Source organism: Musa acuminata, chromosome BXJ1-11, assembly GCF_036884655.1.
Source record: "Musa acuminata AAA Group cultivar baxijiao chromosome BXJ1-11, Cavendish_Baxijiao_AAA, whole genome shotgun sequence".
NCBI classification, from domain to species: Eukaryota; Viridiplantae; Streptophyta; class Magnoliopsida; order Zingiberales; family Musaceae; genus Musa; species Musa acuminata.
The window spans coordinates 26,826,886-26,841,024 of record NC_088337.1 but is presented as its reverse complement, the minus strand read 5'-3'; the positions used below and the strand labels follow the sequence as shown (position 1 = coordinate 26,841,024).

Below are 14,139 nucleotides of genomic sequence, written 5' to 3'. Positions count from 1 at the left end.
TGAGTGGATGTTGTCGAATTATACTTTTTGCCACACAACTCATCTTAACTCTGATTGATGGCGGTGCTCAGATTTATAATTTTCTGGCATCAGTTGGCTTATTGGAGATTTGACTTGAATCAAACTCACATTTTGATTCCTTTTATTAAGATCGATCTCTTGTTGATTTCATTGATTGATGTGTTTGCCATTCTGATGACATGATTTTATCATATGTTGTTTGTTTCATTTTTAGAATCAATTAAAATTCGTGTTTGTAGCAGAACTTGAGCTTGGTGGGACCCGCTCTCTAGCTTAAATCGAAGTGGTCGATGATCCTGAATCGTGCACGTTGACAATGAGCAACACGTCCTTTGTTCGTCAACAGATACACGCTCCGTTACCTGACGTGTGATTCGTAGATGCTCGAATTGCGGGGGCCCACAGGAGGCTTGTTGCTTGACGGCAGGGGAGGAGAAGAGAAACGGAGACCGGTGTTTATTACGACCACGGAATCTTCCACGGTTGTCAACCTTTCCGCCTTCCCCACCGCCCATGTCCTCCTCTTCCTTGTCTCCGTCGCCTACGGCTTCTATTCTTGGATCGACGACGTCGGGCATGGCCGATTCCTCTTCCCTCTGGTTCTCGCCCTCCTTCCACGACCTGCGCGGCGCCCGCCCTCGTTCCCCCGACGCCAACCCATCGAGGAGGAAACTCGCATTCCTCCGCTCCCGTGCCTCTCCCTCTTCTTCTTCCCCCGCTCCTTCTCTTCCCAAGCTCTTGGTCCTCCGCGGCCGCCGATCGCCCCGTCCTCGCGCCAAGGAATCCGACGACGAAGGTGGCTGCTTCGGGGACGATCCCTATGTGCCTTACCCCTGGGAATCTTCCGTCTTCTCCGACGGCCCAAGTACGCTTCGCAAACCTTGACCTTTGAATATTAGGGTTTCATTTTGATTGTTTTTTGGTGAATTCTGCACGACTTGGCGTGTCCCGTGTGTAATCGATGAATCCAAGATTTCAGGATTTTCTTCCTCAGATCACAATCTGTTGCAAAATTATATTCATGAATCATTTGCGGGAACAGGGTTTTGGTATCTGTTATGAACTTATTAAAGACATTCTCTTTGGTTGTAAATATCGCCTCGTATGAACCTATATAACAGATTCTGTTCAAGTGTTATTGTCTGAAACGAAATATGGAGGGACTGGAAGTAGAACATCATAGATTTCATGCTTAGTCCTTGGAATTTGGGGCTTGTCGACACAAAACGTGTGTAAGAGCTGTCAGTTTATTAGGATGAGAAAATATGGTAACTCTGAGCAACGATAGCTGATTCATGGCATGGGAGCATATGGCTAACTGATATTTTGGTTTCTTAGAGCACAGACCAGAAACCAGCTAAGCTGTGCATAATAATTTAAGAATTTTAATCTTTTCGCATTCAGATAAAAGTTTTGAATGATCTACTAGTTTTTCATCACTTAGAATCTATACTCTAGAAACACATTCTTTTTGTAATTAATGTCTGGAACTTCAGCTACTCGAAGCACTCAAGAAAAGCTAGTGTCATAGAACTCTCACATACATAAAATTCAATATGCTTATGAACAGGAAATGAATCTGATATGTGGGGTATGTTTATTTGTGCAGTTTAGCTGTATTGTATTATTCGTAAAATAGTTGTGTCACTGTAAGATGATGCAACTATTCTTGAAAGACTTTGTTATATCTTGCAGAATCCTGATGCAGCTCCACTTATATAATTGTGTGATGATTAAAATGTTATCAGTCTTGTGCTCCAGATATTGTTGTAACTGAGCTATTCCATTTGCTTCTCTACTGGTCATTTCTCGTCTGTTTGTGTCAAAATATCTGACTTAGCTTCTTGATCTCTGATTGGAAATTATGGCTGTTCTTGAATATTTCACAGCCATCGAGTGGGTCCCTGAAGATAGAATCACTCTTTTTACTTCTGAAGGGCTCATCCAGATAGGAGGATCTTTGGTTCCTCGTCGATTTCCTCAGGTAAGGGTAATGGAATTTTAAAATATATTTCATGCATTAAGTACCTTTATTCCCTAACCATTTTTTAAGCATATTCTTTCTCTTTAACTATTATGTTAAAATTGTTGGGTATCTTAACTTTACAAGGCAAATCTTTCTCAGGACATAGTGTTCTTCTATTCTCTAGTGTCTGTTGTAGCTGAATATTAGCTTATGTAGATATATCACACCTCGCTTCTGCCATATTATAGGTGATTTTCCTTGCTGGTGTCTCAGTTTACAAAATATTCACATTGACTGTCTCGAATCAATATTTGTTTACCAATAAAAAATCTACCTGGTTAATGTCTTTAGAAATTTGTTTGTTGAACAAAATAATATATTCCTTGAGATAATTTTTTGCTACATATTAATCATCTTAAATTGTGTGTTCTTGTGTCTTAATTTGGCTGTGCTTTATATGGCACAAGAAAACATATGCTTCACCTGGCATGTATAAGCATACATACGGATCATCAATTACTCATTTCTTTCTAGGATATTAATGCTTTTTAACGTTCATATATGTTGTTCAGAAGAGGCAAGGAAAATCACCGGTAACAAAAAGTGTTCAGCGCTTTCAGGAGAGTGATTACATGGATCCCAATCAAGGACTTTGTCTTGGTGCACTCTTTGATATTGCAGCAACAAATGTGTGTGTCTACTGAAGCTATGTAGTCTTCATCTGTCTCTAGGTTTATGATTAATCTGTTCTAATGTTTTTAATAGGGACTTGATATGGGGAGAAGGTTGTGTATCTTTGGCTTTTGCCGGTCCATTGAAATGCTGAGTGATGTTGTTGAAGATACTATAGTAGAGCACGGTGGTGAGGTATGTCCTTAAGTGACATTTTTGTTGTTTTATTGAAGTAGCTTCTAGTTCTTAAGGATCTGGACTTGATTGCAGTACACAAACATTTTGCCACAGAATGGACTTGATTACAGTACATGAACAATTTGCAATAGAATGTTATATCTCATGTTCTTTTTTAGTTGATCATTTGGTAGATGAACAAAAATATATTATCTGAAAATGAACTTACAAGAAAATTAGTTATCGAACGTGCTAGAAATTAGCAGGCAGCAAAATTGTTACCTTAAACTCATTGATATATCTAGGAAGGAATATACTGGCCTTTTTCGGTTCATGGATTGGTTATCTTTGTTGACCGTTGTTTATTTGGTAACGATTAATATCTCCAATTCTCCATTAAGGTTCTGAAACATTCTTCAGGAAGTAATATGTATCCACAGTTACAGTTGTTGAAAATGCCATCAGGAGAAACTAGGTTCATAAGATCAACAATCTTGGTAGCGTTATCAGCCAAAGTCAAACCATAGACCTTAAAAGTGGTCAACTGTCTCATTCATCTGATTATCTGTGAGGTTTACTGGGTATCAGGTTGCTTTAAACTGCTTGAGTAGATGTGTTTGTGGAATATGCAACTTAATGGGAACATGATAAGAAGTCCATCAAGAGAGAATACTCCCCACTGTTTTTGGCACAGTGGATTACACTGGATTGTTTCTTATGGTGTGCTATGGTTTCAGCTGTAGTAGGGAAAAATAGTTGATAGGTCATAACCAAGTCTCAAAAAGTTTATTCCTGGGTTTGAACATTGCCTTGGTAACCTACTCTATTAGCCAGGTGTCCAGGTTAGAAAAATCTGGCTACTGAGATTGATATGTTGATTGATGCAGTCTGTTATTGTCACTACCTTTTTTATTTTCAGGAATTCTTCCAACATCTTTTGTCAAACACCCTTATTTAACAAGAAAAATCAGGTTTTTGTAATAGGGAAAATGGAATTAGGAAAGTAACTTGACCACATTTAAGGGGGTGAATAGTGTTAAAAAGGGCTTTTGGCCATATCAAAGGGATGGCTGTTTGACAAAATGGATGTGAAAAATCATTTTGTTTTTTTCGCATTTTGATTTAGTCTTGGAGGTGCTTCTCATTGGTAATGCTTTATAAGGAATGGGTTGGTAACATATCAAGTGTATGGCATCCATAACAGCATACTAACATATACTTCCCAGTATTATTATTAAAATTATTAAAAAAAATATATTGTATTGCATCTTTGATATAGGTTGGTATGTTCCGAATGGTACTTAAAACTTTGATGCTCTGCCTGACAACATATACAAAGTCGAGTACCATGCATTTGTCACCTTTGAACCTCCTGAGTCACTTTCTTTTTCACTCTTTGATTTTAGGCATTTGCTAAAAGACGAGAAATATTTTGTGCAGGTTGTCACTGCAGAAAAAGTGAGCAGTGAAGGTTTGCTGGAGAAGCTGACTATGACAGTAGTAGTGCCACTGCTTTGGGGTGTTCCTCCCGCGTCTGATACTCTTCGTTTTGCAGTCCGCAGCGGTGGAGGTATCGTGGAGAAGGTCTATTGGCAGTGGAACTTTTTGTAGATAACCTCACAAACCCTTGTTTGATTCTGTACATAATATGTCCTTGTCATTTGCTAATCTTTTTCATACGTCATTAACTCATTCAAAATTATATCCATTTGCATATCTTCTCTGTACCAAAAATGTGTCACGGTCGTGGATAGAGGAAAATCCTCAAAGTTAAATCTGATTCATATTTGTAAATGGCTGGTGTTCGAGTTCTCGAACCATCACTTGAGCATCATGTATTTGATTATTGGTGATCTCTTTGCCGTGTGATGTGCATTAGTAGTTTGGTCTTGAACGAGAGCGATGGATGAATCTAAGCTTGATTTACTGATGCAATGTATGATGAAGGAAAACAAAGGAAACAATGGAGAACAAAGTCATATTGTTTAGGTTGAAACGATTGTTTTGTGGAAGTTTTCTTACGCATCATATATTACTTTGGAACAGTTGACTAACTCATGTTCAATCAAAGCATTCTTGATTTGTTTCAGATCGAATCTGCTTTGGAAAAAATATGTCTATGGATTCATTCAGCAAACTTATAAATCTCAATGACAAGTTCGAAAAATAATTCAGTTTTATTTTTTTTATTTTAACATTTCAAGACTTTGTATGTTTCAATCAACAGGGACAGAATCTGTCTCCAAGAACACAGGACTCTCCTCCAAGACTGCATGGCAAGGTTGTGGGCACTCATATTGCCCTCCCTGCATACATGCTGAAAACTTCAAAATCATTAGTGGCAAAGACAATGGAATTGGACAGATTGCTTACCCAAACATTCTTCCTTCCTCAAACAGTCATCTTTGGACCGGTTGTGCATGAAAGAGAATCTGAATCCCAACTTAGATTGAAGCAAATCCCAGAATATATGCTTAGCAGAGTCTCCCCCCGATTGAAGCAAATGCATATATATACTCAGCAGAGTCACTCCCCAAACACAACACTGATCGACATAGCAATAAATGACATTAGAGAATCAAAGACAAGTGGGCAGTCTTCCCATAAGAGTCTTCAAACCTCTAATGTTCTTGCAAGAACATTCAACCTTCGAACCTCACCCCCAAATAGCTTTTCAACCATCCTATAAATATTTCTCCCCCATAGTAAGTTTATTTATCTCTCGAGAATCTATAAATATTTTTAGATATCATAATCTCCCCTGTGTGGGGACTCCAACCCCAGCCGTCAACATCAGATTCAAAGGCTAGATGAATACTTGTGATTGATATTACATGCTAGGAGGGGGTAAAAAAAAATGATTCAATAGTTGGACATTCCAGTTTCTGTTCACCGGTAGATCCTTCAGACAATAAAAATTAATTGTCTTCTCACGACTAAAGTTCAAGGGAAGGGTTCATCCGACAACCAAATACTTGATCCAAACCCAACAACCTTCCAAAGACCCTCTCTAACACATTGGAGAGTGCAAATGATACCACGTCAAATCGGGAAGGCTTTTCTGTAGGTTGTTATCGAAGGATTCGGACACCCGTACTTTACTTTTAAGAATTTGAGACCGGTTAAAATAGATGTCATCATATCATACGCACGTACTATGGAGCCCAGATGTCATCATATCATATAGATGTCCTAATATGTTATACATTTTTTTTTTTTTTTTACGGTGCTAAGAGATCATATACTTAGTTTGAAATCATTCTTAGTTAGACTCATTTCCTTAGCTAGCAAAGGAGTTTGAGCTCTACTTTCTTAGGAATGTACGCTCGAGACAAATAATGATAATACTTCTTCGACTCAAGTAATGAGAGAAAGAAACACTCTCCATTTCGTCCCTCAATTCACTAACGAGATCTAAGGCATATAATAATTTCATTTGTCACTTATGATGAAGCCTCGGTAACAAGGCTCAAGCCCTCTCGTTTTTTTTTTGTTAGTGAAAAAACTACTAGCTGCTAGTTACAAGTGTCTTGCAAACTAATCACGTGAGTGATGACACATATGACATGCTGTATAGTCTCTTTGGTTATTATACTTATATAATGCTCTCCTAAGTTTCCTAACACTAGCAATACTGTCTGAGGTGTTTTAGAGGGCTAATCAATACATTGCCATTGAGGCAATGGTCTCGAGTAAGCATGAGGAGACGTGCAAATGACTAAGTCATTATCGTCGACCACAGAAAAGCAAGTTGAGGGATTCATGTGGAAGAATATCATCACCTGCTTCGGAATCCCAAGGGCCCTCATCGCCGACGATGAGACTCGATTTAATAATGTAAAGTTCAAGGAGTTTTACCAATACTATGGGATTTAACTGAGGTTTAACTCAATGACTTATCCTTTAAACCAATAGTCTTGCTAAGGTCACCAACCAAAATATTCTCAAATGATTAAAGAAGGGGATCATTAGAGCAAAGGATATATAGGTGGATGAGCTACCAAGCATTTTGTTGGCCTCCCAAATGATACTCAAGATCGGCTCGGAAGAATAACCATTCAGCTTAGTATTCAGCACTGAAGCTGCCCTATCACTCGAGATAGTCTTCTCTATTAGTTATAGGTGCCCAACAAGCTAATTATGTGAGTGATGACACAAATGACAAACTGTGATAATCTCTTTGTTTATTATTACTGGTATTTTACCATATATTATTTGGATGTATATTGTGATGTCTTGGATCTATACAATAAGAATCAGATCACGATGAGATCATGATAATGAGACCAATTTACTTTTAAACATAAACTCTAAACCATCCTGGTTATAGGTTACTTGAAAAGAATATCGAGATAACCAGATAGACCGGTGCACTGTATATTTATCCATATGATGGAGGTGACCGATCTCACAGTTGCTCGTGTGAGGACACTAGAGGTACAATACAGGTGCTCATTGGAGAATGAGTTCACTAATTGATCCGTTTATGGAATACTGGATGGTTATTGATATCCGACGTCAGACAGTGATTCCATAGTCCTAGTTATGTATCTGGTCGTTAGACTTGAGATACCAAAGATGTTTTGTATGAGTACTTCATTCTTTAATGTCGGATTTTACAAGTTTGAAAGTTTCAGATCTGGTATAGCCAGTTCTCAATAATGATAGCCAACCTTATAAAGGTAATTGAGTGTCAACAAAGGATCATCCACTCTCGATATCACAAGAGAAATATCTTGTGTGTACTTAAACAAAATTTCTAGCGAGGGTTGTTCAGATTAAGATAGAAGAAGTTCTTCGGAAGAATCCGATTAGAGTGAGACTCGGACAAGATTTTGTATGGGTATGATATTACCATGCTTGATATGCGGTATCTGAGATTTTAGATTTATGAGGAACTATAGATACATGGTAACTGAGGATAGACAGTTCCGATGGATTAGATCCCTTATACCATTTGAGGACTATGACGTAGTGGCCTAGTACATCCATAGTTAATGAGTCAAGTGAATTATTATGGAGATAATAATTCACTATATTAAAGGGAGTTTTGAGTCAGAAGAAGTTCTAACATGATCGACTCATGGAGAGTCACACATATGATGGATGTTGTAACGAGTAGAGGTGCGAATATGAGATATCCGAGCATTTTGGATCCTATGGATAAGATCAAATTGGATAATTGGATAGATATCCAAGATCTAATATGGATAGGATCCATTAAGGGCTGCTTACACCTCTATAAATAGGAGGAACCTCACGGCTAGAACTTCTGGTGGTCGCGCCTCTTATTCTCCTCAGCCTCCTCTCCTTTTCCTTGGCTTCGGAAGTGGAGAGGGTGATCCTATAACACTTCATTCTCCTATAATACCTCTATAAGTTCTCCTTCATTCTCTCTATTGGACCTGAAAATTTTAGGGATATATGATTTCCCTAGATAACACTTCTATCATAATATGTGGTTTTCAGTTTTGTGGTTTTCTCATGCATTAATCGTCGCACAAAACCTATGAAGAGGAACTTTGAGTCATGTGAGTTGAGGCATGTGAGTCAAGAACACTCGACCGACGCCAAGATGAATCTACTATGGCATAAGTGTAAGGCAAAATATGCTTGAGACATATGAGTTAAGAAGATCCAACCCGCACCAAGATGAATTCACAACGATAAAAGTTCAGGGGAACATGTATATAAGATGTGTGAGTTAGGAAAACCCAACTATGGTGGCGATGTTGAGGAAAATATGCTCGAGGTGTGTGAGTATGAAAAACTTGATTTGCATTAAGATGAATCTGTTATAGTGAAAACGTAAGGAAAAATATGCCCAGGTGTGTGAATTAGGAAAATCCAAGTGCTAAAATGAATTCACTATGGTGAGGCATAGGACAAAATGTGTCCAAGGCATGTGAATCGGGAAAACCCAACCTGTGCCAAGATGAACTCCCTATAGTGTAAGCATAGGGGAAATGTGCTTGAAGCATGTTAGTTGGGAAAACCCGACCCTCGCCAAGATGAATCTATTATGATAAAGACGTAAGACGAAATGCACATGAGGTGTGTGAGTCGGGAAAACTCGACCCACACCAAGATGAATATGCTACGGTGGAGACGGTGGAGACACATGATAAAATGTACCCGAGACATATGAATTAGAAAATTTTGACCCTTGCCAAAATGAATCCATTACGATTGAGGTACAAGGCAAAGTATGCATGAGGCATGTGGATTGAGAAAACTTGACCCGCGCTAACATGTCTTTTTAATGTTACAAAGGGACAGGTTGACAATAGGTTTGTCGGATAAATTAAACATCACACCCCTCTAATAAGAATCCCGAAATATATATTGGGGGAGACAAATAATAGAAAATACATTAACAATCAATCATCATCGGACATATAATCGTTATTGTGAAAGAAAGAGCTCCAAGTCACCCTCCATCTACCTATAACTCAATATAATATATATATATATATATATATATAGTATTTAAAATAAAAAATAAGAAACCATTTTTAGTATGATATGATAATTATTTCTAAAATAAAATTATTTAATTAATTTTCTAATTTTTGTTCCATCCTGCATCATTCTTTTCTATTTCATATTTTTAAGAAGTATCAACAAAAAAAAAATCCCAATCATTATTTAGAAATTATTCACCACGACCCTCCAATTTTTTGTGATCACAACATTATGTGAAGGAATTCTTTATTTACAAAACCAAAGTTTATTATATTGGACGAAGATATTCTATAAAACAAAAAATAAGAATACTTTAAGCTGTTCTTTTTTCAAGGGGTATTTCCAATCTGCACGAATCTCAAAGCGTGACGGACCTCCAGTTCTTGATGAATCCCAAGCTACCCAAGAAAGCCCCCAGCACAAGAGAGAGAGAGAGAGAGAGAGAGAGAGAGCGAGGGAGAGAGGATGGCGAGGAGCCTCACATACATCACGGCCTCTCAGCTCATCGCCATCGCTCGCAATCCCCGCGTGGCCATCGTCGACGTCAGGTAGGTGGCGCTAAACAAACACGGTGGATGATATCGTGATCCGTCTTGGCGGATCGTGGAATGGTTGACTCCTCCATGGGTGTCGGCGCAGGGACGAGGAGAGGAGCTACGACGCCCACATCGCGGGGTCGCTTCACTACGCCAGCGACACCTTCGGGGAGCGAATGCCTGACCTGCTGCAGGCTGTCAAGGGCAAGGACACCCTTGTCTTCCACTGCGCCCTCAGCAAGGTTGTCTTTTCCGCCCTTCACCTTTGCCCTCTTTCTCGCTTGTTTGGTCGCTGGAAGCCTGTGCGTCCGTTTGATTTCTTCGATTTGATTTGGTCCAGCGATTTGATGGCCGGCACAGAGGCTCCTCGAATTGGGCCGTCTTGATCTTGCTATGAGCTGTGATTAAGATCGAACAGCTGAAAAGCTAATTTGGTTGATGAGGAATCAAAAGGGATGAGTGATTGGGGATTTTGATTTCTGTTTGGGAGTTGTTTCTGGCCAGCTTACTGATTCAGATTTCTGGGCCTTTTTTCTATATTAGCTTTTAGCGTTGGAAGTGCTACATCTTGCTTAGGCAAAATGATGCTCTGGTATGTTGCTTTAGGGTTCTATAGAGTAGGTTCATTGGTTGAAAGGTATTGCGGCGTCTGTTTGGTGCTGGAAGAAGAGAAACATGGCCTAAAGATTAAATTGTTAAACTATTTTATTACTGTCATTCAATCTAAAAGCTGAAACTATTAGATGAGATAGAAATATATTCATTTATATTCTTAACACTCTCCCTCACGTTTAGTGCAGGTGGACTAGCCCAAGTCCAACACATAGAACTTGTATGGGTCATGAATTACCCAATATATCTTCTTATGGTATTAAAACAGGCCGTTTATTTTACCTAGTGTTTGATTCACGCATAAATGAGTAGTTGTGTAATGTTTGTTCCTCTTTTTCTTGCACCCAATTGCGTCAAACCTAACCCAACTTGCATGTGAGAGGGGATCTCAGGGTTTAAGTTTATGTTAGGCTTTTTTCTAGCAATTTAAGCTTTTGGGTCTAGTGGTCATCCTATCAAAAAAATTTATGATAGATCATTTTTTTATTTGTTCTCATTTTAATGATTAGTGGATAAGCCTTGGTGCCCATGGTAAGGGTGCTTTTCTGTGACCTAAAGTGATAAAGGTTTGCATCATGGAAACAACCTCTTTTTTTTTTAGTCCTCTGAGCATACTGGGTGGTGTCTCGTGCATTAGGCTGCACCTTCATATCCTTTTAGTGATTACGAACTCAACCTAGTACACATTCTAAAAAAATTGTGTAGTTGGACTTCAAATCTGTTTTCAAGCCTAAGGACATCCATGTGCAAACAAGAAGGAAATTGATGGGCAGAAAAACTTAGTGGTCCTTGCCTAACCTATTTACACACTTTTGTTACAGAATGAATTTAAATATTGGAGCGTACTCTAGTAAAAACTACTGTAAGCATTAACAAAATAAAAAAATCCTTAATACGGATGCCTGTAGTTTTCATGATGCCACTAGGTTTCACAGGGTTTGTTAATATCATCTCTGGTTCAATGGTTTGCAGGTCTTTTTATTTGCATTCATTGCAGTTGAATTTTCTTTTGGCTTTATATTCACAAGTTAAACAATTTGTATAATTCTTAACTGGTGTTATGCCTACTCTGATTTGTTTCAAATAGTTAAGAATGATGCTTCTATGGCAACATGTCATGCATCGGGTTATCAGCATTCTGCTGAAGTTATTGCAGACTTTCCATATATTTGATCATAAATGGATTGCATACTTAGGTGTAGTTGCTTTGTAACTGATTACTGTTCCCTTTCCATTATTATTCAAAAAACTTTACGCTAAATCTATAGCACTTGTGTAGTGTTATTTCTATGTTAGATCATAGATGGCACTTACTCTGGCTATTAGGTATTATGAAATGACAAACTAGTCCCTTATAATGAGATCACATCAAGTGGTATGAAGCACTTTTTCTTCATGATGTCTTAGTCATGCTTATCTTATCGACGGAGAAGCCCTTCACGTTCATATGAATAATCGCAATTGAACTTATGACATAAAAATGGGAAAATCTGTGCTGCTAAGCTTGCTTTTGAAGTTTCTTTATGAAAGAGATTGCTCAACTCTGGTGTGCCCTACTACTGCATTAGTGATAGACAAAACTTCTTCATTTATATAATTAAGAACTTTGCTTACATATCCTTCACCTATTGTTGTCAACTCGACCAAACCGTCATTTAGTCCAATTATCAAGAACTATATACATGTGGAGATTTTCTTGGAATTGTTGGTTGCCTAAATGTCTTTGTCTGCTGCTCCAGTCTATGGTCGTCACCTATGGTTGTTAATTTGTCCAAACCATCATAGTCTAATTATCAACATGTTGAGTTTCTCTTGGAATTGCTGGTCGGCCTAAATGTCTTTCTTCTGTATAGTCTATTATGCTCATTCTCTCTAGTTGAAAGAATTGACACTTGCATTTAGTCTAACCATTAAGATATTTTGCTCAACACCTTTTTAGCACACGGACAAATAACTAGCATTATAATTGTTTAACGAGATGAAGAGATTGATGGATACTTGAAATAGCAATGGTTGTCAGTACTCAGGAGCCTTGTGTGATAGTACCTTCAAGTTAAAAAAAAATTAATTAGACGGTTGTTTGATAAAAAATGCTCAAGGGTATGAGTGTTGGATCATTAAGAAACGAAATATATAAAAATTTTGCGTTATTGAGATAAGAATATTGAGGTGGATGTGCGGAATTACTAAGAAAGATAAGAAAAGAAATATTTTCATTCGTGAACAATTAAGTATTACTTCGATAAAATGAAATATTTTGCTTCGATGTTTGTTTAAAAGCATAATGTAACTGCTTATATACCTCAATACGATAAAGGTTTAAGTAGCAGACCATTAATAGTTGAGATTTTACGATTTTGTCGTTGTTTTTGTTCTTCTTAGCTACTGTTGCAACTTATCTTGATTTTTAACATTCTCATTGTTGTTCTTAGAATCTGAATTATTTCATATACCCGATTACCATTCACAAACAATGTTTTCTTTGAGCATTTAAATCCTTTACTTGGATAAGCTGCACTTATTTGTGTTAAATGTGGAAATTCTACATTGGTTCTTCTGATTGTGTCAATCGAAGTTGCTAGATCTCATGTGCTTTAGTATTATGATTTTGCAGGTGCGTGGGCCATCCTGTGCGCACATGTTTCTGGACTATTTAACGGAGGTGAAGGAAGATGCAGGAATCAACAAGGTTATGGTTCTGGAACGCGGCTTCAATGGATGGCATGCTTCTGGCCGACCTGTCTGTCGCTGCACCAATGCTCCTTGCACCAGTGACAGCACCTAAACAGTAGGTGCAGAATCACTATAGTATATAATAAACATAAAAAATCTCCATCAAGACCATGCAAACTATCATCAAAGACCGGATTGCAGATTGAGCTGCTGAAATAATTCTTGTTCTCTATATATATTTGGGAAACAGATGATTGTATTTTTTTCGCTTTGTGGCAATGAGGCTCGTTTGATCGGTGCATGATGTTGTGCCAAAATATTTTGTTCAAGCCTCCATTATTACTTGAAAGTTTTGTTATAGATGCACTAATCTAATACTAGTCTCATATCAGTGATCTCCAATGATGGTTTGACTGCTCTTTATTTCCTGAGAAGCTGTTCATATGGTGATATTCTACTTAATGGATTGAACTTTTTTTGGCTTTCCAAAATTTCAATAAAACTAGCTTACATTGATTATTGTCTTTATATCCAACAACAAAAGTGATATTCCAACAATTTGTAGTTACATTAAATCTCTAAAGCTCACTATAAATATAGCTGTATCAAGGAAAGATTGTTCCTTACTGGATTTGAACTAATGCAACTATTATAATCCATAAGATACGAGTATAACAACATCAATTCGCCAGTCATCAGCCATTTAACTCCCAACACATCAGACCTTAACAATCTTAAGCTTGAGATGCTTAGTAAGACAATGTTACACTTTATTCATATTAAGAAAGATCATTAAACTTTAATATTATGCTTTTAAACAAACGTCGAAGCAAAGTATCAACTGAATATAATTATCTAAAATAAATTAAATATGCCTTTTTTTAAAATAAAAATAACCTTTAACGTAATTTTATCATCCATTAATCAATTACAAAATATCTAATTCGTATATATTTTTATGATACTATGCTGTACATGTATATATAAAATGATTAAGATTGTGATATTTGTACTTAT

General features: G+C 37.5%; 2 protein-coding genes across 2 annotated transcripts; both read left to right on the top strand.

Annotated features, from left to right (window-relative positions):
• The first annotated feature begins 482 nt into the window (after window positions 1-482).
• On the top strand, window positions 483-4,682 carry LOC103971677 (uncharacterized). Its single transcript, XM_009385760.3, has 5 exons — window positions 483-886; window positions 1,911-2,005; window positions 2,560-2,676; window positions 2,753-2,854; window positions 4,277-4,682. Exons 1-5 carry the CDS (start codon window positions 535-537, stop codon window positions 4,445-4,447), a joined length of 837 nt encoding a protein of 278 aa, XP_009384035.2. The 5' UTR covers window positions 483-534; the 3' UTR covers window positions 4,448-4,682.
• A 5,010-nt stretch (window positions 4,683-9,692) lies between these two features.
• On the top strand, window positions 9,693-13,524 carry LOC103971676 (arsenate reductase 2.2). Its single transcript, XM_009385759.3, has 3 exons — window positions 9,693-9,849; window positions 9,941-10,079; window positions 13,064-13,524. The coding sequence occupies exons 1-3, from the start codon at window positions 9,767-9,769 to the stop codon at window positions 13,232-13,234; spliced, it is 393 nt and encodes a 130-aa protein (XP_009384034.1). The 5' UTR covers window positions 9,693-9,766; the 3' UTR covers window positions 13,235-13,524.
• The last annotated feature ends 615 nt before the right edge of the window (window positions 13,525-14,139 follow it).

What these genes read in the sequence shown, in the direction of transcription:
- LOC103971676 (XM_009385759.3), top strand. Translation starts at nt 9,767, where the DNA reads ATGGCGAGGAGCCTCACATACATCACGGCCTCTCAGCTCATCGCCATC. An exon ending in GTGGCCATCGTCGACGTCAG is followed by an intron (nt 9,850 to 9,940) that starts GTAGGTGGCGCT and finishes GTGTCGGCGCAG; the next exon opens with GGACGAGGAGAGGAGCTACG. An exon ending in TCCACTGCGCCCTCAGCAAG is followed by an intron (nt 10,080 to 13,063) that starts GTTGTCTTTTCC and finishes ATGATTTTGCAG; the next exon opens with GTGCGTGGGCCATCCTGTGC.
- LOC103971677 (XM_009385760.3), top strand. Translation starts at nt 535, where the DNA reads ATGTCCTCCTCTTCCTTGTCTCCGTCGCCTACGGCTTCTATTCTTGGA. An exon ending in TTCCTCGTCGATTTCCTCAG is followed by an intron (nt 2,006 to 2,559) that starts GTAAGGGTAATG and finishes TATGTTGTTCAG; the next exon opens with AAGAGGCAAGGAAAATCACC. An exon ending in TAGTAGAGCACGGTGGTGAG is followed by an intron (nt 2,855 to 4,276) that starts GTATGTCCTTAA and finishes TATTTTGTGCAG; the next exon opens with GTTGTCACTGCAGAAAAAGT.